The sequence below is a fragment of the Arvicanthis niloticus genome, chromosome 13 (genome assembly GCF_011762505.2).
Source record: "Arvicanthis niloticus isolate mArvNil1 chromosome 13, mArvNil1.pat.X, whole genome shotgun sequence".
NCBI lineage: Eukaryota > Metazoa > Chordata > Mammalia > Rodentia > Muridae > Arvicanthis > Arvicanthis niloticus.
Genome location: NC_047670.1, coordinates 32795366 through 32822118, shown reverse-complemented (window position 1 = coordinate 32822118; position 26753 = coordinate 32795366). Strand labels below are relative to the sequence as shown.

The 26753-nt window shown below is 40.7% G+C and overlaps 1 protein-coding gene across 1 annotated transcript in view; it reads left to right on the top strand.

Annotated features, from left to right (window-relative positions):
• Positions 1-261: 261 nt before the first annotated feature.
• The window catches only part of Sntb1 (syntrophin beta 1), a 241638-nt gene continuing 215146 nt past the window's right edge, over positions 262-26753 (top strand). Inside the window, exon 1 of the mRNA XM_034517259.2 lies at positions 262-1135. Within this exon, the coding sequence (XP_034373150.1) occupies positions 568-1135 (568 nt within the window). The 5' untranslated portion in view covers positions 262-567. The remainder of the gene's footprint in view (positions 1136-26753) is intronic.

The window sequence follows — 26753 nt, the reverse complement described above, 5'->3', positions numbered from 1 at the left end:
GTGGGGAAGCCCTTCGACAATAGAAGGTTGGAAAGAAAAGGGGGTGGCGGCGGGGTGGGTGTAGTGGCTCGTGACCCTGTAGGTTTAGGGGAGCTGCGGCAAGGTGAAACCGAGAACTGAGGCACTCGGGTCTGAGCCAGCGCGACGTGGGAGTGCGACGCTGCTGTGGCGAACAGGTGAGCGGCTGGGGCTCCGGGTCCCCGCCCTTGCCTCCTCCTACCAATTCTCTACAGCACTTGGCGGCTCCGCGGCTCCTCTCGGTTTGGGATTTAGCAACTAGCAGCTGGCTTTTTTCCCTCCTCCCCAGTCGAGGGCTCTCCTTCTTCTTTTAGGTTGCTCCACCCCGCCCAGGATCAGGCGGGGAGGAGGGGGGGGTTGACCAGCTCCGCCGCTGCCAACTGGCGCCCAGTGCAGCCGCGAACACGGGGAGTGGAGTCCGGGGTCTGAGCGCGCGCTGCGGGGCATCTGCTTCTTCCGCGCCCCAGCTACCCGAGTCCTCCCACCGTCAGCCCTTCTCCACTTTTCCCCCCGTTTGCAATCACATGGCATTTTAAGAATGCTGGAAAGATGGCGGTAGCGGCAGCGGCTGTGGCTGCGCCGGCTGGCGGTGGAGGCGCCCGGGCGCAGCGGAGCGGACTGCTGGAAGTTTTGGTGCGGGATCGCTGGCATAAAGTTCTGGTGAACTTGAGCGAGGACGCCCTGGTGTTGAGCTGCGAGGAGAGCGCTGCGGCGTACAACGGCTTAGGGACTGCCACCAATGGTTCGTTCTGCAGGGGCTCCGGGACCGGGCACCCGGGCACCGGTGTCGCTCAAGCCCCGGACTCTCCCGCCGGGGTTCGCACCGCCTTCACCGACCTCCCGGAGCAGGTGCCTGAGTCCATCTCAAACCAAAAGAGGGGTGTGAAGGTGCTGAAGCAGGAGCTGGGCGGGCTGGGCATTAGCATCAAAGGGGGTAAGGAAAACAAGATGCCTATACTCATCAGCAAGATCTTCAAGGGGCTGGCAGCCGATCAGACCCAAGCCCTGTACGTGGGCGATGCCATCCTGTCGGTGAACGGAGCAGACCTGCGGGACGCCACCCACGACGAGGCAGTGCAGGCGCTGAAGCGCGCAGGCAAGGAAGTGCTGTTGGAAGGTAAGGGGTTAAACCTGCGGGGGCCTTACCCCGCAGTACCACTCACTCTCCTGCCCATCAGCACACTCACACTCTGCAGCCACTTGCCCCAAAGCCCAGAGATCCCTTAGTGTCTGTGCTTTGCAAAGGCAGTAGCAGGCATGGACTTTTTTTTTTTTTTTTTTTTTTTTTTTGACAACTTTTACTACCTGGGGACAACTCATCTTCACGCTGGCCCTGACCCAGGCCGCTGAACTAAAAGACTGGACTGGCTTGGTTTTAGTGCACTGGTGGTGTCATACTTATCGGTGGTGAAGTTTCATACTTATCGGTACACGTGGTTTCATATTTTTTTATCTGCGGACAATCCAAGTGCAATTTGGAGTCTGGGAAATGGACCGGGAAATGGAGAGTGGACGGGATTTACATCTGCCCACATTGCAAGGCAGGGTCACTCATTCAGGGCAGTTCTGGTACTTTCCTACCTTGGCAAATTTTCACAGCCTGGGCAATCCAGCTGTGAAGACCTGAAAGGTAGGAGAAAAAAAAAAAAAAAAAGCCAGAGAGAGGTGGCGGTATTTGAAGGCTAAAACTCAGCCATCCTTTCCTACTTCCCTTCCCTCCAGCACTGGCGAGAGTCCGTGACGCTGTGCAGTTTTGAGTAGTGCCAAAGGCTGGGAAAGATGTTGCAGATTTAGGCACAAGTTCACTTCCCCTGCAGGGTGTTTAGCCGGTCAGTCCGGATTCCAGATTCCCCTGGGTGGAGAGCTGATGAAGTGTTTTCTTTTTTCTTTCTTTCCTTTCCTTTTCTTTCTTTCTTTCTTTTTTTTTTTTTTTTCTGCTTGTGTCTCCCGGAGAAGTGTGAAATCCAGTCTGCATTTGTAAACAGATTTCCCTGCCCATGAATGTGAAGAACTTTCGAAAACTCTCTCGGAAAATCTGATGTCTTCAACTCTATAATCATCCAATGGGTATAGACTAGGAAGTACCTACCAGTTTGGATGTGGCAGTATGGAGGTGGGGGTGGGTGACTCCCAGCAGTTTCTTTTTCCCCAGCTCTTGTTTTCTGTCTTTGTAGCTCTTTGTACACACTTTCGCTGGCACTCACACTGCGTGATAATTTCATCGATTTTTCTCAGCTTCTTCCTAACCACAGATTGAGTTGTTCAGAGGTCTTTTATTTAGATAGGGGGCTCTCCAGAGCTTGGATCCCTCAATGGCATTCAGGCAGGGTGAGGGAGTAAATTAACTCAGCTACTGAGACAGTATTCCAACTTAGACTTTATAACGTGGTGATTGATTTAAGCCCTTAAACTAAGATGTAATCTGTTCCCTGCTCACCCAACTGTGGTGCTGCTGTGTGACTCTGGGAAGCCAACTTGCTTGGCATGTGACAGCAGATGAAACCCCCAATGTGATGGTCTGCCTCCTAGCCTGGAACACAAAAGGGCTTTTTTTTTTTTTTTTTGATTTGTCTAGAGGATTTGTGATGTCTTCATATTCACTGCCCTTGAATTCAGAACCTAGAAGGCTATTTGGTTTGGCTTGATGATTAACATAAGTAAACAGGAGAAAAATTCTTGATCAAGTATGTGTTGGTTTGGGTGACAGGGGATAGGCAGGATCTTGTGAGTGTAGTTTGGACGATAAACTTCTGGGTACCTGTTTAGTTTGTAATCAAAACTGAAAATATAGATGGAAGAAGTGACAAAAAATCATTTTTTAACTTCAGCAGTCCCCTTGCTACATCCTTTCTTCCTGTCTTTGATTTCAATTTAATGAATAATAACTTGCCAAGGACATTTAAAAAAAAACAAAAACAATTCTTACACACAAAGAAAAGATGACTCCCTAAAGTTGAAAATGATTTTAGAAAAAGGAGTGTATGTGTGTGTAGTATGTATTTGTATGTGTGTGAGTGTATATGTGTATGTGTATATATGCATGTGTGCATGTGTGTATCTGGATGAGTGTGTATATATATGTATGTGTGTATATGTATGTATATATGTGTGCATATGCATGTATATATATGTGTGTATATGTGAGTGTATATGTGTATGTGTGTATATATGTGTGTGTATATGTGTGTATGTATGTATGTATATGTGTGTATGCATGTATGTATGTGTATAGTATGTATGTGTATGCATATATGTGTATGTGTGTGAGTGTGTATATGTATATATGGGTATATGTGTGTATGTGTGCATATGTGTGTGTGTGTGTGTGTGTGAGTGAAAGGGTCACATACTTCTCAAAGAGTGACCAGAAAATGAGTTCTGTAAAAATCTCTCTAGAGACATTCTAAAGAACACTGCATCATGCTTTGCTGTCAGGACATCTGGAGGAGACCTGAATATCCCTAAACCAACATTTTAATGATTGTCTGCTAGTCAGCAATGCCTATGAAGGAAGGTATGACTTCAAACAGTGTCCTGTCTGTCCCACAGCTTCCCACCTTTACACCCTCACCTAGCTAGAGATGTTTGTTGCCTAGTGATTCACACATTCTAGACAAACATTCTACCACCGAGATTCACTCTCAGGCCCCAAACTCAGTGTCTCTTATTTAAAACCAGTGTTTCTTGTCCTCTGTGGTCCTCACTGATGTGGTAGAGATCACATACCATCAGTAGTAGAGGTCACATACCATCAGCTCAAACATCATAACCCTCCCTATTGTCATTTGGCATAAAGCAAAGATTCCCAGTGAAGAGGCTTATTAGAGCTACCTCCCCAGCCATTTTACATTCTCATAACCTAGCATAGCCTCGGTGTCTTCTGCAAAGTGCAAGTAAGGAAAATGTCACCTCTCTACTTCATGGGGTGACCCTGTGCAACTGCACACTGAGAATACAAGGCATACAGGTACTCAGCCTCAATAAAGTTGACAAGAAATGTCCCATTTAAAGTGCAGAATTTTTTTCCTCTATCTTATTGGAGTTATTATTTCTTAATTAGAATATTTTAGAAAAGGAATTTCTATATCACTATCTATCCATATTTATCTATTATCTATCTATCTAGTTATCTAGTTATCTATCTATCCATATATCTATCTATCTATTTATCTATCTATCTATCATCTACCTATCTATCTGTATCAAAGCACCAATGCTGGGAGATCATCCCTTGAGAGGCCACAGGGGTTAAACATACCCTGGGGAAAGAGACTTAACAATAGCTAACATTTCTTGAGCACTCCACGTGTGCCAGGCTCTGTTTTCATCTGCTTGGCAACTCCATGAGGCCAACACTATTGCTGTTCTCTTTCCTAATGAGGAAACAAAAGCATTATGTTATCTACCTAAAGCAACAATAACATAGCTAGGAGGTATGAAGTCTATCTGATTTCCCAGATCAAGTAACCTCCATATAAGGCCGAGCCCGAGCTTCATCGGGGTTCCATGTTGTTGAACCAGTTGAAGTTGCTGGACTCCTGCTATGTTCCCCCACTTCTTAAATATGGTGAAGTGTCTGAGGCAGCCCTGAGCAGGAAAGGATTGTACGGTATACTCAGATAGGAGGGACATGAAGAAGAACAGGGCTTTATAATTCAAATGTAACAAGCATCTATCAAAACAAAGCTGCTGAGAGAGAGAGAGAGAGCAGAACCCCTCAGGACAGCATTGGACACATGGCCAGTGAGGAGGGCATGTTCCCATTCTAATTTAAATTGTAAGTCAGCCACAGCAAGGAAGCTAATGTGTTAACTAAGTACTCATTAAAATTAAGCTCAGAAAATTTTGTAGTATGAACTTACTTCTCGTTTTAAAGAGAGAAAGCAGATAGCCCACAGGGAACTGTGTAAATATGGAGCCCTGTAATTTTAAAAATATTACTCACACAGACTATAATGTGACCAATTGTTGGCTAGGACATGATTATGTGTTTGCACGTGTGTGTGTGTGTGTGTGTGTGTGTGTGTGTGTGTGTGTGTTTAAACAAAAGAGAGTTCAATATCAGCTCTCTTCCTCAATGACTCTCCCCCATAGTTTTCAAGACTGGGTTTCGCGGTTTCAATCTCTGAACCTTGAACTCACTAATTTCTTTTGACTAGCTAGCCAGAAAGTCTCCAGGATCCTCATGTCTCTGCTTTCCCAGCTCCAGGACTGCAGAAGTGTTCTGCTCATCCCCAGCTATTTACATGGGATGGGAAACTGAACTCAGGAACCTCATGATTACACGCAAGCAGTTCACCCACTGAATACCTCCCCAGCCTTTCTCTTTAATGGATTAGTAAAATAGTAATGAAGCATGTCCGCGGTTTTGTAGCTGATATAATATTAAAATTTATTCATCCGTAATTTTACCAAGATAAAAGAGCTAAGTTCTGAAAGACTGGTGTTAAAGTATGGAGGTAGGGGATGGAAATACCCCTTGTTGAAGAGGTCCCCCTGGACTGAGACTCTAAGGAAAAAGAGAAAGCTAGTTCTACACAAGATTGGTGCACAAAGGCTCCCCCAGCAGCTCTGCTTCCAAGTGCACTGAATACAGAGGTCCTTTGGAAAATCACTCTGTACTCCTGCCTCTCCAGAATCTCCACCTTGCTGTGATCCCTACCTCTGGTGATGAGGATGAGGATGTTGGGATAGGAAGACTGGGTTAGAAGTAGGTGGTGACTCTTCTGGGAGAGTTGGAAAAGAATCTGAAACTTTAAGAATTTTGCTTTGTTAAGTGTGGTGGGTGGGTTGAGAATGGCCACCTCAGGCTCTTACATATTTGAATGCTAGGTCCCTAGTTGGTGAAAATGTTTTCCAGAAGGATTAGTAGGTGTGGCCTTGTTAGAAGAAGTGTCACTGGAGGCAGAATTTGAGATTTCAAAAGTCTGCTTCATTCCAAGTTAATTCTCTCTCTGCCTCGTGTGCCTGTGGTTTGGATGCGTTTTCTTAGCTTCTGCTTCAATTCTATGCCTACCTGCCTACTGCCGTATTCCCATCATGATATTCATGGGCTCTTCCTCTGAAACATTAAGACTCCAAATAAAATGCACTCTTTTATAAGTTGCTTCAGTCCTTGCATTTCTTCACAGCGTTAGAAAAGTAAGATGTTAAGGTTATACAGTCTTAATAGCTTAGCTCGTTATCTTAGAACACTTAATGAGTATGCTATAGTTCTTGGGTGTCACTGGGTTTTGTTGTTGTTGCTGCTATTTTTTTTTCATTTTTTTAAATTTTTTTGGTTTGGTTTGATTTTCTTTCCCCGTTGAATCAACAACTGAAGATGGAGAGGCATGTAAAGGTGTCCTTGGTGTCCATAACTAAATGCTAGCCATGTGGCACTTGGTCACTAAAATGCCTCTGCATTTCTGACTGCAACTAGAAGGGGTCTGTGGGCCATCCTCTTCCTTGAGAAGCAGCTCTGTAAGAGTGCTCACACTATCCTATCACTTGATAGTGCTTAACCTTTCTGAACCTTCTTTACCCGTGCAGCAATGGGTAACCTGTACATGACAAGATGCCAGACACCCTTCTTAGCACTGTACGTGGATTAACTCAGATCCTCACAATAAAGCGATCCTATTAATACCCCCATCTTACAGTTATGTATCTTGCAGAAGATGCACAGTGACACTGATGAGCATGGCTTTACAGCTTTTGATCTCATAAACAACCTTTGGAGATAAGCAGATTAGGTATGATTCAGCCCCCGAGTGAGTCATTGATTAGGAGAGTGAAGTTGCAAGAGGTGCAAAGATGGTTTTAATTAGGTCTTCCGATTTCTTATCTGCTATCTTGTTGCTGATAAGTTACAAAAAAAAATGTGGTGAATAAAAGGACACAAATATATAATATCACTATATTTTATGAAGTATTTTTTTACTTCCATGTGCATCTACTTGCCACTACTGGTGGACAGAAGTCAGAAGACATCTTACAGGACAGCTGTTCTGTACCACCACCTATGTCTCAGGGACTGATTTTATTATGTTATCAACCTCGGCTTTGGCTATCTTTACCTGATTAACCAATCTTGCCAAGCCCAAACTTATAATCTTACAGCCTTAAAAAAAAAAAAAAAAAGATGTATCTATTTTTATTTTATGTATACATGTGTTTAGCCTACATGTGTGGGTGACTAGCCTATATGTATGTATGTATTCCATGCATGTGCTTAATGTGTAGAGTCTACAGGGTGTTGGATGTCCCGGAACTCAAGTTATAGACTTGAGTTGTTACGTGGGTTATATATAGAAACTGAAGCAATTCTCTACAAGAACATCACACACTCATAGCCCTTTGAGCCATTCCTTCAGTCCCAAATTTTACCTTTTATTTAAAGTCAGAAGTCTGTGGTATATCTACAGGAGCTATAATTAGATATATCTATATGTTTTGCTTTCAGAAGGTCTCAGAGAGAATCTGTTTCTTTGTCTTTCTAGAAACCACCCATATGCTTGACCTCTGGAACCTCCCTTTTTTCTCAGTGTCTCTAATGGCAGGTTCAGTTTTCCTCACATCAGTTTTATGACTTTTCTGCCTTCTTCCATTTCAAAAACACTTGTGATTGTCTGGTTACACCGGGATGATTCCTGAAGACCTCCCTGTTTTAAGGTCAACTGTTAGCAACCTTAATTCCGTCTTCCACCTTCACTCCCCTTTGTCACTTGTCACATCTGGTAACTTGTTCACAGGCTCTGCAGATGGGGGTGGGAGCATCTTTGAAGAAGGACATTGTTCTTCTGGTCAAATTAATTTGCTGAAGTTGCACTGTGAGAGAATATCCAAATAGCCTTTTGAGAATGTCTTCTCACTTTGTAAATAATCCCTTTCTCCATCACTGCAACAGAAATTTGCATTCATTTGCATATCCATCCCTGAACAAGAACAAGTACTTTACTAGTAACAGATACAGACAATGCAGATTCTTCCAGGGAGAGCAACTGCTGTCTTCAAGCCACCATAAGATGTTATGGTAGCTCATGAGAAAAATCGATCATCCTTAGAGAGGGCTACCTAAACACACACACACACACACACACACAGAGAGAGAGAGAGAGAGAGAGAGAGAGAGAGAGAGAGAGAGAGAGAGAGAGAGAGAGCTGTGCTCATAGCTGAATTTGTAGCACAGTGTGGTTAATGAGTATGACCTTCAGACTTTAGAGATAGCCAAGACTCAGATTATAGAGATCTGGATAGGCTCCACACTGAAGTTAAATGGCGCAGTCAGTTTTTCAGTTTCAAGAGCAGGACCCAGACACATGCTTTAACAAGAGATTATAAAGGCTTTAGATGGCTAAACCAGTTTCCATGGTCCACCCATAAGCACTGAAGCTCTGCTTTCCCATCTAAAATAAAGCTAGGAGAGTTCTTCTAAGCAAAGTCTAGGTTATTAAAGTGGCTTTGCTTGCACTATGAGTTTATGATGGGGTCAACCTTCAATGGACAGTTGGACTGACATTAAAAATTCCCTCTATAAGCTGGAGAGATGGCTCAGCAGTGAAGAGCACTGACTGCTCTTCCAGAGGTCTTGAGTTCAATTCTCAACAACCACATGTGGCTCATGACCATCTGTAATGGGATCTGATGCTCTCTTCTGCTGTGTCTGAAGATAGCTATAGAGTACTCATATAAATGAAATAAATAAATCTTTTTTTTAAAATCCCCCTCTAGTTCCTTAGGGAGAACTAGACATTGTGAAGTGTATTGACTTGCTTTGTAAGTTATCTTGTACGTGATGGAGTTTCTAAGTTGATTATATAAACAGTTGCTCAGCTCAACCTGGAGCACACTAAACAAGCACAAGAAATTATGCTTTGGCAGAAGAAAGCTAAAGCAATGTCAACTTTGATCTCTGATTACAGGGATCTAAAGCAATCAAGCTATTGGTGGTTGGAAGTCACATGGCTGCGATTAGTAACAACACACTTGCCGGGAATTTCAATTAAAAAAAAAAAAAAAAACAGTATGACAGAAGAATAGCACCTAGAACACATTGGGCTATTAAAATTTGTTAGAGAAAAGTAATGGGAGGATAATGGGTAGAAAAGAAGAGGAAGAGGGAAAAAAAAGAAAGGTGAAAGAGGAGAGACCAAGGAGAGATGGGAAGGAGAGGGGAACTTAGAGTAGTAGTTAACCCTTTGCCTACCACTCACACTGGTATGTCACAGTGAACAACACTACCTAGTTTCATCCATAATAAAAGAATATCTTTCTGGGCCAAAAGCTCTTACTCAACACAGATAAATCTCAACAGACAGCTGAAGAACATAGAGGCAGATATGATATAGACAAATGTAATTAATCTTTTAATGTCTTATTTATAACCACTTTTTTTTCCCCACCCTCTGTGTGAGACCCATGAGTCAGAATATGTGAGAAGACTTTTGACCCCGGGAGATGAAATGTCTGCTTGGGTATTTTAACTGTCTCTTTTTTAACCTTCCGTGTCAGCCTGAGGATTCAAACCCGTATTCCTTTATGAAGCTGGCGGGAGCAGCTCTTCCACCCCTGGCTTCTGCAGCAGTGGGTGATGTTCTTCATGTTCAGCTATGTGTTTTAGCAGTCACCCCATGGAGTTCGTATTAAAAATAGCTCACCGCACACAGCTTTGTGTTTGTGAAAGGCATCTTGCCGAAGCTTCCAGTGGGCTGCTTCATGAAGGAAAATTATTCTCCAACAGCTACTGGCCTACTAAGCATTCTATTTTAAATGATGCATTTCAAAGCCGTTAATGTTAAAGAAAAGCCAGAAGTTCCCTTGTATTTATACCAAGCGTTTTATATACCAAACCTCATTACCCACTTCACTGGCCCTGATCTATAATAGTTACTTGCCTTTAGCTCTGGCCTGCAGAGTGAGACCTAAGCGGAAATATATATTACTCACAACGAAATCAAAGTCCTTACAGACCCATGTAAATGAGACTCACTCTCCAAATGGGCTAGATACGATGGGAAAGTTCCAGAGTCAGAGAGCCTGTAATGGAAAATAAAAGGATGACCTATGCTTAAGCACAGTATTATTATTTTTTTTAAGTACTGCTCATCCTGTGGCTTAAACAGTCATTCTTAGCGGTCTGATAAGTGTGGGAAGATTTGTCTAAAACTTGACTGGCTTGAGTGTTGCTCTGCTTAAGTACAGTTTGCTCATGTCTCTCGACAGTGAGTAGTGGGGTCCTGGGTTTACTCTGTGTAGGTTTTTAAATCTGAATCCTACTGCTTTTCAGCTGTATGAGCCCACTCAAGTTACTTAACAAGTCTCAATTTCTCCGTCAGTAGTAATATTTACTCTTTGGTTTGTCATGCAGAATAAAGTGAGTCTATGTGAAAAGCAGTCAGCCCACTGCCTTGAGCTTCACAAAGAGCAAATGACTGCTAATTGCAAGTCACATGACATCCTTATCTATGTATTATTTTCAGATTGAGTTCAGCAATCTAAGTTAAATAGTTGTGTTAAATAACAGATAAATTCCGTTGCAACTGTAAGGAACAAATGGCCAGTGTTAATACATGCCTGGCAAGAGTTTATGTTTTGAAGGGACCCAAGAGGTGATCCCACATAAACTCGCATGCTTGATACGATTTAGTAAGTTCACATTCTTCATCAACCAGTCCACAGTGCAGGCTGCTGTGGTTTTGGGTGGGCAACTGTGGGCTCTGCATTAGAATTCTGACTTACAGCATTATGCAGGAACATGTAGAGAGAAGAGTTTTGTAAAGAGAACACCAGCAACACAGCAAAAGTCAGGCTTCAACAAGTTAGAGTAATGGGAATATTTTATTACTGAAAAGAGACCAAAAGTATATTTTACTGAAACTTAAAAATTTATGTAACTGATTTATGCAGATTTTATATATGTGTACTTACTTATATCACTATTAAATTGTTTATATTTCTGTTTTTTTATTCTGTTAGCTATTGAGTCCAAGAGGCCACCCAATAGTGATGCATCATATTTGTGTTCTATAAGAAAGAAAGAATTGTCTAAGATGAGTTATGTAGGCTAAGTGTCTGTGCTCCCCACATGTCGGCTTGAAAGCAGCACACCAAAGGTCTTTCCTTTCTCTTTTTGGTAAGAAGTAAAAGACACCCATGCCATAGAGAGGGATGGTAATGAAACTTGTTAATCTCAAATTTGGTGCTTATAAAAGACTATCTCCTTTGAGGTTTTGAGCAACAAACCAGTTCAAATACATATATTTAGATTTGATTTTACTATGTCAATGTTGTTAAGTGTTTAGGAAATGTTCAGACAGATGATGTAAAGGTTGGATGGTCCTAGATGGGTGACCAAAGTAGGTGTAAATAGTCTCTAGAAGAACTAGGTTCCCACATAAACACCCAGTGACGTGAGAACACCAGAGATGGATGGTAAGGTACACTCTCAAGGTCAGTAACAACATAAAAGAGCCATTGGAAGTTATTGAAGCTGATGTGTTGTAAACACACAACGGCATCAAAATAATGAAATTTTATTCATAGAGGAATTTTTTTTTTGCAGAGTTGGGGATATGTATGTTGTTCTAAATTAACTTTACATTTTAATTTAACATTCAAAATAACATCTCATTATGTCATTTTCATACATATTTATTGCTGTAGTTTGCTCATATCTTACCACACCACTCTTTCCTGTCCATCTCCTCTTCTGCCAGCTTCTACCCTCCTCCTAAATGAGTACATTCTGGTTTTATTCTATATGTACATATGAATATAGGTATCTGTGCACAGATGTATGTATGTCTGTAATTATGAATGGATTCATGCATGCATGGGTTGGTGTGTCAACAGATTCTGCATAGGAGAGGTGTTGTGTGTTATTTTTCTTTCTGAGTCTAAATATTTTACTTAATGGGATAAACTCTAGTTACATGCAGATGCCATTTCGTTAATCTTCAGATAAAAAAAAAAAAAACTCCATTGTGTGTGTGTGTATGTCTGTGTGTCTGTGTAGTATACTTTTTTCATCCTTTCACACATAGACAGGCACATAGGCTGATTTTTAAAATGGGCTCTTTTGGGTAAAGTAATTGAAATTGTATACTGTTTTTCTAAACCAGAACATTTCCAAAAGGAAACCAGTATAGAGAGATGTTTTATTATTTTTTTTACATAAATTACATATATCTCTTATAAACTAATAATTTAAAATGTCAGGAGAGTTGGTCTCACAACACAACTTACATAATAACCAAACAAGTTATTACGGATATCAGAAGCTGAAGAAAACATACCGGAGAAGAGGGAATAGTATGCTGTGAAGCAAATGAAGAGAAGATAACGGTGCTTACTTGGCTATCTGCTGCCTTTCATTCTAAACACTGCCATCTGAAACATTCCTTCATCTGGGAAGAAAATCCAGGTTAATGACTTTTTTCTCTTTTGTTTGCAATACTCTTAGACATCCTTTCTGTTCTCGGCTTCAGTCTTAGAAATTTTCTATGTTAAAATAATTCCTGGCTATAGCATCCCTTCATCTATACTTCCCCACAGATCTTCTTGACTAAAATGTTAGTATCTATCCCAGGTTTTCAGATTGTTAAAATGTAGCAGTAGCAGCAGCAAGCAGTGATATAGTATAAGTGCATTTGCTTCAATATCTGGAGTAATGGCTTAGACTGCTGTTTCTTGACAGAGCGGTCTTAAGCCCTAAGCCCTAAGGACCAAACTGGTCAATGTTTACAAAATTAAGATCAAGCCAATAGTGTTCCACTTTCTCCCTGAAGCCCTGACTCTCCGACTTGTCTCTTCTGGGCTTGGTGCAAGAGCATCCAAGCTACCCAGGTTTCCCTCATCTTTCCCTTGTGTCTGCCCCGAGTACCCTGTCACACACTTGCCCCTGAACAATTTTGACTTTACTGTTTCTATGCCTGGCATTTGTCTTATCTAAAATTTCTAACTCCTTCTTTCTGTCATTGACCCTTGTAAGCTTTATGTGGTTTTTACTTGGCTGTGGAGATTTCGCTCATCCATTTTCCAAGTCTTCTATGGGTGTTAGACTGCTAACGCCATTCATGGGCAGGGGCTCTAAAGCTTCTTAAGCCATGGGTCACAACTCTCTCAGTCATGTCATTGAATGTGGGGGTCATGAAAATCTGAATGTACAACAGCCCAAAATTAATTGCATCCAACATGTAAAGGAATGAGCTGTTTCTTCCGTGCTTACTGTCTTGGAATGCACTGTTTCTTCGTCTTGCAACATGGAACTTCATTGGCCCCTTGGGGTTCTCACACACATAACATGAACACTGCCATCGCACCCTGTCAACCTGGCTAATACTGATAAAATAGTCTCAGATTGGAGACTATTCTATGACTCAGAGAGTTATCACTGTACACGGTTTTCTGCTCTTACAGAAGTTTCATAGTTGCCTTACAGGAAGTAAAATACTTGAGAATTTTCCTACCATCCATTGCTCAGCGTGAATGTTTCAAATTAGTGCATCTTTGCATCATGTTGGGTTAAATTATTCAATTTCAAAAATTGAGTTGCTGACCTCAGTTTCATAGCAGTTCTTAAATGAATTTTGACTTGAGGCTAGGAGAGAATGTTAACAGTTTCTGAAATGACTCTAAAAATACTCCTGCCACTTTGTACTACGTATTCATGCAAATTAGCATCCTCAGCATTGGTGATTATAAATATCCATCAATATGTGAAAAATATTGAAGACACTCTATGTTCTGCAGTATCAAATATTCAAGAAATGTTTAATTCTTTATGTGAAATAAGCACATCCATCTTGGGCAAACTTGCTTTCATCTTCAATAAGTGATAAAATTGAAGTATACCAATAATTATTTTATTTTCAAGTTTTAATTTTATTTTTATTTATATGTGTGTGTTCACAACATGAACTCACTGCCTGCAGAGGCCAGAAGAGAGCATCAGATCCCCTGGAGTTGGAGATAGAGGTGGTTACATGGTGCCCAGTATAGATTCTGAGAACTAAACTCAGCTCTCTGGAAGAGCAGCAATCACTCTTATCTGCCAAGTCTATTTTGTTTTATCATAAAGTTCTGCATGTTTTATTATCAGTAAATATTTAACTGCTATACTTACTTTTTATACACGTATATGCAAAGTTATATAGTCAAATCACAATAGTGTCATGGAATATTTTAGAATTCTGAGGAAAATACAGTAATGTCTTTTTAGGTACTACCCAAATTCCAAATCTGACTTTCCAACATTAGTTTGTCACATTCCTTCTGCGATGTGAGATCTTGATAGAGCTGGGTTTATCTGCAGCATCTGTGAGTAAGAGATACAAGTGTGGTATCAAAGGCATAGAAACCAATGTTGACCATGAGGGTGCCAGTACCCAATGGAATGCCAAGGCTTGAAAAGGTAAGCACCACTCAGAATATACTAATATTTTAGGACATAATTTAGGGGCTTGGATCTCAAGTAATAAACAAAATTGGCAATATTTTAGGGGGAGTTTAGGGAGAGTTAAGTATTTTGTAATTAAAAAAAAAAAGAACCCCAGACATAAGGACATTATTTACAAAAACATGACTGCTGCCAACCTATGCCCCAAATCTCGAGCTTGTTCCTGTGTAATTTCTTGGCCATCCTCCTCCGTTTTCTTTACTGTCTGTGTGTGGAAAGCCTATTTAGTTGAATGAATGTTGGGCCCTCACTATTAACTCACCAAAAAACATGATTTTTGTCATCATCATCATCTTACTGGTTTTCATTCCTTCAATCCCCCTGCTTTTCTTTCTGTTTGTACCCCCACACACTTGGAGTATTGGTATATTTTTATATATAACTCTTTTTTTCTTTTCTTTTTAAAAATTGGATATTTTCTTTATTTGCATTTTAAATTTGTTTCCTTTCCCAATTTCCCCACAGAACCGCCCTATCCCCTCCCCCCTCCCCCCTGCTTCTATGAGGGTGTTCCCCCACCCCCCAACATATGTAGCAGAGGATGGCTTTGTCAGGCATCGATGGGAGGAGAGGCCCTTATCTATAACTCTTACATTGACTTTTTCCATCTGTACTACACAGCCACACACACACAGCCACACACACACACACATATATGTGTATATATATATATATATATATACATATATATATGTATACACTCATACATATATATACATATATATGTATATCATATATATATATATATATATATATATATATATATATATATATATATATATATATATGATGGAATAGAGTAGGATCTGACTCCTTAAGGGAGTGAACAAATGATATCCACACTGAGCCACTTAGGACCCTGGAGCTCAGCATAGTCTGACTGATGTCTTAGGAATCTGGGTAAAACTTACCATCCATTTTCTTGGTAAAACAGATACAGCTGAAACATTATTAACTCTCTTGTACTTCTAGCTAGCATCACTGTAAGGGTTGTGTGTATTCTCCACAAAGACAGCCCCCAGGGTACAGCACTGCAGTTGTTCCCAACCAGGTGCCATATGTTAAATGCAGAAGAGGCAACACACCAACTTGGGCCTTCCTTGTAATCTTTTCCTAATCTAATACAAACTTATCCACTGAAAATATCATTAGTGCTGAGATGGAGGTGATAGTTAATCATACAGCTCCTGTGTGTGTGTGTGTGTGTGTGTGTGTGTGTGTGTGTTCAGGCTGAGAGGCACTGACCAAATCTGTCTATCCATGGACTGGGAAGTGGGGCAGCAATGCCTGAGACAATCATAAATGCTAGAGCCTCTAGTGAGTGGAAGTGACAAGCTCCAGTGGGAGCTGAACAACTTAGGCTACTTATTGTTATGTAAAAATCTAGCTTTGTGGCCATGTGCCATTGGCTCTCTGTCCAAGCCTTGGATTTCTCTCCAAGGTAACATAAGAAGAGCAATGCCACATCAGAGGGCAGGATGAAAATGAATTTACCATTATAGAACTCAGTGCAGTATCTGACCTGGGAATGGTAGTGGTGATGGGTTAGAGAGAATAGTCATTTTTCCATAACACTTCAGCATTCTGTAGTAAACTTGCATGATGCTCTGGGACTTCTTGGTATCTTTACAGTGTTCTACTGACTGGCCATAAAATTCACCTTCCTAATACCAAATTTATTTTCCATTCTTCCAGCTTGATTTCTAAAGGGAAACTGAGCTAGGTGTGAAGAAAGCTTCATTTCCTGGACATAGCCCTATTACTGCTGCAATTAAAGAAATTTCAGGGCCTTTTCCCTTTCACAGTATAAAATGTTACCATGATTGACCTATATTAAGACATTTTGAAGTATATATTTATCAATAGGAAAAACACTGTGTGAGTCATATTTACAAAAATTTTTCTTTCATGTGGTTCAAAAAAAGATATGAAGGTTTTTTAAAAGTAATGATTTTGTTGTTGTTGCTAGCGGCATTAAAATTCAGATTGATTCTTTGGCTGTTAACGTGTTCTAGAATCTTCTAAGTAGGATATTTTAAATCGCCTGTTTTGGGCTAGTTAAAACAATGTAGGGTTTGAAGTTAAGTAGGCTGGGTCTCAGCTGTGCAGCTCCTTGGACTCCCCCCTACCCCATTACTCAAATATTTATAATTACAATTCAAAGAAGCCTAAAACACTAGAAGAGAATGCTTTCAAGCTGGAGTTGGTCCCCTGACTGGAACACTTAATAGGTGCAATCATGGGACTCCATGGTAGAGAACAGTATTTCTTCACAAGCAGCCCGTGTCCTTCCTCTTAGCTTGCCATTCATTTAATCTTGGAGCAGTGAGATTGCAAGTGGTTACTGCAAGTGCTGTGGAAAACCCCACCTGGAATTTATCATATTTAAATGTTTCAGAAAGCTTGCTTTTGAAGGTGATAACAGCATTTCTTAATCACAGTGCCATTGGGCAAGCACAGGTGTGCTGCCTATCACTGAATCTCTTTCCTGAGGACATAAGGTTGTTCTTTGAAAGAATTTGGCTCTCTCTGCATCTCTCTTTCCTCCCACCTACTCCTTAAGCCGAAGAAGCAACATTTCCTAGCCTTACCCTCCATACTCAGCAAAGTAAATGTTTTATTTTTCATTTTAACACACTTCACCCTGATTACATAGTAAACTCATGGTGCATGTTTCTCCTGTATACATGTTTTCTGGATATTTCTGGAACACATAAGGCTGGCTGAGAACCTTCTAGAAATAGGGGCTGGGGTTGCAGAAATAGAAGCATATTAGTAAAAGTACACCTCCAGCTGAAAAAATAAACCTACAGGGAGATTTTCTTTTTATCCCCTATCTGTCCCCCATTAAAGTCATGGAAGTATGGTGTAACGGACATTTTGATCAATAAAAAGCAGAAAGCAGATTGCTTTTAGTCTGTATTGGTCACAAGCAAAGTGCTAATCTCGAAAGAATTGTGAAAGAAAAGCAAAGGTCTTTTATTCAGACATGCTCCAGAAAGCCTGCCTCTTTATTCTATTTTTTACGGTTATAATATAATTATGTAATTTTCCCTTCCCTTTTCTCCCTCCAACCTCTCCTTTTTGTCTCTGAAACTCATGGTTTCTTTTCCTTCAATATTCTCTCTCTCTCTTCTCTCTCTCTCTCTCTCTCTCTTTCCCCTCTCTCTCTCTCTCTTTCTCTCTCACCCATCTCTCTGTCTCTGTCTCTGTCTCTGTCTCTCTCTCTCTCTCTCTCTGTGTGTGTGTGTGTGTGTTCTTAAATGCATAAGTACTGCCTGATCAGTCCATATAATATTACTTGTATTCATATGATCTATATGATCTCAGGACTGACCACTTGGTATTAGATAAACAATTGGGGGCAGGGACACTCCCTGGAGAAGCCCATTATGTCCCACCCAACTCCAGCATTCACCAGTTGCCTTTAGTTCTTTGTCTGGTGTTGAGGACCCATGAGCGTCCTTCTTCCATGTTGGCCTGACCATTGCTGTAGTGAACCTTTTCACTTTAGCTGTAAGAGAAAGCCAAAACCTTTGGCTTGCCCTCAGGTACCAGCTAAAGTTATAGCCTCAACCTATGTTTTTGTCTTTCTGTGTGGACATCTTCCTTCAGTTTATTTCACGTTTGTTCTGTAAACACTGCACTGTAGGACTTGCTAGGGTGTTTGTGCAGTAGCAGACAATTAGTCTACATTTGCAGAAAGCTGAATGAACATGCAAGTGAGTGAGTGTGTGTGTGTATGTGTGTGTATGTGTGTGTGTAGATATTTTAAACACTGCCTTCCATTACATTCTACACCCAAAGTTTCCAAATTCCAAATTCTTCAAAGAGGGAAAATCTGATTGGTCTGCCTGGTGTCAGGGTCTTGCATTTGTCCATATAGCTATTTTGGGGAAGTCAGGCCCCATAGTCACAGGATCGCTCAACCGGAACTCCCAGCATTCCCTCTTAGAAATGCTCATGGAGCTGACCTGCCAGTTCCTGGAGAAGTTTATAGGACAGAATTCATTGAGAGACCACAGAGAATCCCGTCTTTGGACTATCTAGCTGGTAACAAAGTGTTGGCTAAATTCGTTTCCTTTGCCCTTGAAACTTGTAACAAATTGAAGACTCTTGTTTCCAAGAGCTGTGAAATGATGTTTTCAGGGAAAATCCAGGCCTCTGTCATGGCCAGTAGATGGAAGAAGAAATGTTTAAAGAAAGATAAACAATAAGGAGAGGTTTTTAATAAGAAAATGATTGCTCTATTGTGTATTTTGGTTATGGGTATTAGTATGATAATTCTATTATCTCATTATGATTTAATATAATATAATGAGATGACATGATATGAACTGACTGAGAGCACATGTTGAACGCCTCACCGACATGTGAGTAAAGTCAGCCACTGAAAATGAATCGGTGAGGAGTGAGACTTACATGCCCCTGAAAAACGTAGTTTTCTGTAATTTATTCAAATGGGAAATCTTGCTGGCAGAACTTGGATTCAAAATTACCCCACAAAGAAATGAGGCCATCAACAGTCCCACCCAGCTATGGTGCCTATGAGCTACATCAACAACCAGGATAACATAACCCCAAAAAATCGGTGGAGGCACATGTACACTGGCAGTGACCAACAGCTGTCCAGTTGGGCTTTAAATCTACTCAACATGATGGAGAACATGTCTGGACACCTAATCAATAATGCAATGTTCATAAAGTTGCAGATACTGGAGGAGAATCTGCACCTGCCACCTTATTAAACCAGCCTAATCTCTAACAAAAATATAAAGGTTTGTCCTTATACTCACAGAGAAGTGTAATCCTCACCTTACATCAAGGAGATGTCTCCTTGCAACAGGTGGAGACCACTACAGAAAAATCACAACAAATGGAAACTCAAAGTAGTGAAGACCAGTTCCAATGGACACATCTATAAGACTTTCCTGCAGCTAAGGCTCAGGGGACATGGAAGAAGAGGGCGCAGGAGGATCATAAGAGCCAGAGGGGTCAGGGAATTTGCTGTAAGATTGTGTTTCCTGATAATATCAGTAGCTGCACTCACGCAGTCTCATCATCTTGACTATCTATCTAAATATCTAGAACAATAGCCAAGCCAAAGCTGACTACGGAAAGCCATCAAGGCCACACACACACACACACACACACACACCCCAAATAAGTAAACAAGCAAACAAATAAAAACCCTAAAGCAACTAAGAAATGCACAGAGCAGGAGAAATAGTCTTCCCCAGTGAAGAGCACACCAGTTGTTTATTAATACCAAATGGTCAACCCTGATCACACAAGGTCAACATACATGGAAGTAACACTATACAGATTGAGGAAGTGATAGTTAAGAATAAATATGTATACATATATGTGCATAAAAACAATAAAAAAAGAGGCCATGAATTTGAAAGAGAGCAAGGAGGGGTATATGGGTGGCTTTGTGGGGAGGAAAGAAAAAGGAGAAATGGATTATAATCATAATTTTTAATGACCCTACAATAACTAAGCAAAGCTGAAGAAACATTTGCATAATCGTTCCAGATTAATGTGCTATTGTACATTAATCTGTACAATAATCTGTATAATAGACCCAGTAAGAGTAAATTCTTTCTCTCTTAAACTTCCTTTGAGGATGTGTCTGTGTTTTAGAGACCTGTATGCTAAGATCTGAGTCAAAGGCAAAGGGCACCTGTTATCCTTGGTTTTCTTTATAAGTGAAAAGCAAGAGGTAAATATCATAGCTGAATGAAAAAGCAAATTGCATTTTAAATTTTTATGTTGGTTTTCCCACATGAGGCACGCAGACTTGTTCAGCTGTACAGTTAAAACAGAGGAGACACCTAAAATGTCTACCTGAGGTTTCAACTTTTGAGTGTGTTTATTGAGTGAATGTTTTTATATTATTGCATGAGAACCTGTTAAATAACATTTTCCATTTATAACATAGCTTCATATGTATGATATACCTCAGTAGTATACCATAGGTATACATTCATTCATATTTATTTATGGTTATATTACATCTTATAATATAAGAGTATTCTAGAGAGTCCGTTCATTTTAATGAGATAAAGCTATAATTAGCATTATCTAGTTAATTTAACAGGATTTAAAAACAAGAAATTAGTTCCTAAAACATAAATCTTACTATACACTTAACTGTCAATGGGATATAGGCCCATCAGAAAATGTTTTGAGTTGTCACTGTAACTCTTTAGGGGCAACATTTCAAGGAATTGGTTATCACTAGATGTTATGGAATTAATTGTACCCAATCCCTAAGTAACATATTAAACTCTGACTCCTAGTCCTTCAAAAGTTAAACTTAATTGGATGAATGATTCATGTAAATGTCACTACTTAAGATAACATCTTTCTAGAATAGGCGGAGCCCTTAATCCAATACTACTGTTATTCATATGTAAAGAAGCTATTTGGACATGTAGACATTCAGGGAAGGATACCGTAATGTGACATGACTAAGGGTAGATGGTCTTAAGCTAGCTATGGAGGATGCCCTGTGCCTATAGCCTCTGCCAGGAAACTACCCCTGCTTGTGCTTCGAGCCCACAGAACCATGAAATTGGTTGACTTTTGTTACTGTGTCATTTGCTTGTGACACTGATTTGTGATATTTTGCTATCCTAACCATAGAAAACTGATACCCGTGGCCAAGTCACCACACCAATGAATGGGACAGCCTCTGACCCATACCTCCCTGAAATAGACTTTTACTTTGGAAAGGTCAAGTCCACACCCAGCTGCTGGCTTTTCCCTGCTCATTATTTACATTGGACTTTTATGCAGTTTAGGGAGACTCCACAACAACACAACACACTTCCAGGAAGGCCTGTAGAAACAGCTTCAAGTCCCTGAATGAGAATCCATCCAGTCCCTGATCGTTGAAATTCAGAACAAAACACAGACATAGTAGAGCTGCCACATCCACATTCCCTCTTTTGGTCCCTGACCCATGGCTTTAGGTAACCCCATTGGCTTAGCGCTCAGCTTCTTATTTTGAAAAGTGGAAGAGATTCTACCGTTTGTGATGCTGTGGTTCTGACCACATTCTGCAGTCAATGACAAGCTAAAGCATACATGTGTGAAGAACATTCAGCCTGCCCTTTTCCCTGAGCACCATTAAGTTGCCTTTCAGCAGGTTTAAAACACAAAGCGTGCTCTGCAGCCTCAGCCATTGGGCCTCACCCTCCCTCCCTCAGTCCCTGGTTCATTTCTCAAAGGAAACCACTTTGAACGGTTTCCACATTTAGCTCTTCCTGTAGTTACCATCGTGACTTTAATAATGTGATTAGGTTACATTTCCTTGATCAACCCTAGACATTATCTCCTTGCTCTCTAACTCTTGCTACTTTTAAAGGGAAGAACCCCTGACTCAGCAGACATGGCTGATAGCCTGCAGGTCAACAGGCCCTATTCAGAGCACCATTCACCATGGATATGTTGAGCGTAGAGATTTGGCTTCAAAGGGAAGCTGGGATTAAATATTTCTACAGGCACAACACAGGGCAGGAAGAAGTCTGCTTTAGTTAGTTAGGCTCACATTGGACCTGCAGAGTTATGTTTTCGCTCTCCCCCCATTATATATATATATATATATATATATATATATATATATATCGATATACATATTAGATATAGACTAGTTATATTTTTGCTTTCCATCTCTCATTTATATATGCATATATAATTATAGATAATACACATATTAGATATTAGATATAGATAACAGATAGATATAGGCATAGATACATAGACATATAAACATATATGTCATATATTGCAGATGTTGAATATATATGTATATATATAGAGATGATAAATAGATACATAGATAGATAGATAGACAGACAGACAGACAGACAGACAGACAGAGAGATGTCATGGACACTCCTGAATGTATGATCCGGACAATCCTTAAGATTTTCCCAGCCCAAACCATCATTCCCTCCCTTGATACCCGTTCCTCATCTCACCACCTTTCTGCTAGATAGCCATCTGCAGAGCCAGTGACTTGCACTCTAGGTCTTCCTCTGTTCACCTGAGCATGGTTTGCACATCTGTAGGTGTTTCTGCATATCCAAGCCCATGTCCTCTCCTGCTATACATGTGGAGGTCAGAGATCAACCTTGAATGTCATGCCTTGGGAACTATCCACCTTGTTTTTTGAGACAGGATTTTTTTTTTTTACTTTTTTTTTTATTAGATATTTTATTTACACTTCAGATGGCATCCCCTATCCCCATTCCCCCCCACCCCCCTTAGGAAACCCCTATCCCATACCCCCTTTTCCTTTTTGCATTTATACATTTTTTTAAAAAATAATGTTAATCATAGGCTTTATAAGTTTGGAATTGTTCAATCAGAGGTGTAACCCACTGACCAACCTAGATATAACAACTATCTTTGACTGGTGGAGATACATGAACATCTGCCTCCCTGTCTCCCCCCTCTTTCTCTCTTTCATCACCTAGCTTCTCCTCTCCTTCTTCTTCTCCTCTTCTTACTCCTTTTCTTCCTCTCAGTACTCCTCCTACCTTAGCTCCTCCTACACATCACCCTTCCTGTTAAAATGAAACTTTTCTCTCAAAATACAATTAGAGCATAATTATGCCAATTTGTACCAGTGAGGTACAGGATAGTCCTAATACCCAGTCCATCCTTTTGTTGACTAACCAGCTCCTCTGTCATCTATTCTAACTAAAACATTTAGTTCTGAACCTGGCTTTAGGATGAATGTCAGCTGACGACCATCCACTCAAATCTTTTCTCTTAAGGTCAATAGCTATATGTTTTCAACCCCATCAGAAATCCAGAATGACTGAGTTGAATTGTGGGAAGCACAAATCATAGTTTCTAAAACGTAGCCAATTTATAGAGACCTCTGACCACCTGGACACTCGCTCTACTTCAAAACTTTGGAGCATCTGTTCTTCTGCCTTCTGGCCCAGGATCATCTGACAAACCTTAGTGCTGCAGAATTATTAAGGGCTGATTACTCTGTCTAGGCAGATATAATCAGTCGACTATTCTGCAAGTGTGTCCTTTTCTGGATAGTAATTTGTCTGTAGAAGGAAAGTGGCAATTCTTGCCTAGTGGCTGTTGAGACAGGATCTTATTGTGACTTGGAGCTTGCTCTTTAGTCTAAGAATCATGGCTGTCTACACAGTCTCTCTCTCTCTCTCTCTCTCTCTCTCTCTCTCTCTCTCTTCCTCCTCCTCCTCCTCCTCCTCCTCCTCCTCCTCCTCCTCCTCCTCCTCCTCCTCCTCCTTTTCCTCTTTCTCCTCTCTGCAATTTTACCAGTGTGTCACCACATCTGACTTCTTACATCAGTTCTGGGAATCTAACTCAGGTCTTCATGCTTATTTGGCAAGAACTTTACTTGGTGAGCTCTCTTCCAGACCATGTTTTAACTCTGTATTTTTAATGTTTCCATCTGACCAGGACAATTTTACATAATAGAGGGTGTTATTGTGTCATTTGGTTGCCCTCCAATTTCTTTGATAAGAGTCCTCATGTCTACCTGGCTACAACCAAAGCTTAAAGTCCTGACACTTACCCCCCCCCCCTTTTTATTTTCAATTAGCCCAAGTGTTTTTCTCAGTGCAGTATATCCAGAGCCCACATGGAGAGTGACATGCATAGAAACTTGATGAATAAATGCGTCCTGAGTAAATGAATTGACTGAATGGATGGAGGAACCAATATCTCAACAGGCATTGAGCCTGACCGACATGCACATGTCTCACACTGCCAAAAAAGCTATTTTCTTCCTCCTTAATGGATAAAATCCTAGTCTATCTGTCATTTTTGTTAAGGTTCTCATGGTGATCTCAGGTTCAATCAGTTTCTTCTTATTTGCCTTTCTAGGGTGTTTTAGTCACCTACGAGTTGTGGCTGTTAATACACTTTGTCATTACTTATGGCCGTGTTGTGTGTAATCAGAGATGGGGACATTTGAAGCAACAAATACTCACTTCCTCTCTCCTAGTCTGGCACACATATGAAATCATACCTTATTTCAATTCCCACCACTAATTTTATTCTGAACCTTATTACACTGCTTTTGGGCATCTACAATAGCTTTGTAAGAACATGCACTGCCTCCATCTAAACGCCTGATCTTCATGGCACTGCTGGATGAACCCTTTTAATTCTGAGAATTAAAGAACTGCAGACATGCTAGAACACTGATGAAATTGGTGGTTAGGACTCCTTATTCAAGGGTCATTAGCTTTAAGAAGCAGCTGGGGTGTTGGCACACACCTATAATCCCAGCGTCTTAGAGACTTGGGCATAGAAATGCAATTCCACAGTCAGCCTGGGATACATAACAATAACCTCACAGAATTATAACAATAATATCTCCTGAAGCCTCCCTCATTTTTTGCCTCCCTGATCTTTCAGAGTTCCTGATACCCTAGGTTGTAAAGTAGAATATCATTTTGATTGGTAGGAGAGCTCATATAGTATACTTTCAGCTACCTGGCTACTTCAAATTATTCACATGTTGAGAGTAAATAAATATATAGTGAAGATGAAATGTTCTGCAGAACAGGAAGAAGTCATGTCTATGCCTAAAGAGAACTTAATAATTCTGTTTCCCCTGCTGACAGCAGTCTTACACTTCACCTGAGCCTCGTCAAATAAATGCCATTATTTCTATTTTACTAGGTCATATTCATGGCAAAATTTAAGCAGATGTTCACAGAACTGTGTTTTGCACAACAACTAAGTAAGTTTAGACTTTAGAGGAAGTTAGCTGAGAAACACTAGTCTAAGCCAAGCATGCCTGTTCACACTGTTGATGGATGCTACTCTGGATTGCATGGCAGTAGTTCAGTTACGTTGATAGCACACTGTTACTGTTGCTTTCACACTGTCTAAACCTGTCCCCGCCACCAGTGACTGGACAAGCAAGACAGAACATTTTAACAAGCATCCTATTACCTGAGAACAGGCATCCAGTTCCCTGTATTAGAAGTAGGCAGTTCTCCTGGGATTTATTCGTCTGTTCAAAGCCTGAAACACTTCAGTAGGAAAAATGTGGTCTTAATAATGCCTGTAGTCACCTGTGGCTTGCAAAGTAGTTAATGCTTATTAACTCATTAATCCTCTTCATAAACAGTCTGAGGAAGGTAGATAGCCAGTTGCCTTGTCTTCCCTCCTAAGCTAGCACAGGCTGTGTGGGACAGACATATCAGCAGCAAATCTCAAGAAGTGTCTCTTATTATGAAAGATATTCAGCAGCTGATACCTCTTCTATTTTCTCTGTTTTGCTTTGGCTTTAACTCCAAAAGGAAATCTCTTTTTTGCAGTTATCGTACCAAAGTCTTTATCATTGAGTATACTTAGCTGAAGACCCTGGCTGAAATGCAAATTCTGGGCTGGTGAGATGGCTCTGTGAATAAGGCCACCAAACCTGCCAGCCAAGTACACATTCCCAGGACCTTTATGGGTGAAAGAGAAAAACAACTGATGTTTTCAAGCTGTCCTATGATATCTACATGTGGGCTGTGCCATACATGTATACACACACAAACTGCTCCATATATGCAAGTGTACACACACACACACAGGCTGTGCCATACATGTAAGCGTACACATACAAACTGCACCATACATGCAAGTGTATACACACACTCACACACACACGCATACAAACTGTGCCATTCATGCAAGTGTACACACACACAGGTACTCTCTCTCTCTCTCCCTTTCACACACACACACAGAGGCTGAGGCATTTATGCAAGTGTACACACACACACAGGCATATACACACACATGGGCTGTGCCATACATGTATACACACACACTCACACACATGGGCTGAGCCATACATGTACACACACACACACACACACATGGGCAGAGCCACTTAGGCACACACACACTTATACACACACACATGTATACACACACACCCCAAGGACAATGATACTCCAGCTGTGTGGAGAATGGCCACTCTAATCATTCACACCATGACCAATGCTTTAGCATTTTTCAAAACCCCACATCGGACACTTTTTGAGACTTCTACATATCTATGGGGCAAATAGATTTATTAAAGCTCCTAATCCCTCCAAAACATTTACAAAGCATGCAACAAAGATAAAATCAATGGAAGGTACTCTCCCAAAAACCCTGAGCCCTGGCCTCTGGCAAGTCCAGGCTTTCCTCTTTCTGTATCTGGAGAGTAGCAATGTGTCCTAGTTGAGAAATAGCATTAGATACTTAGGGTTGAACCTTAAAGATTAATCCTATTCTTATTAATTTCTAT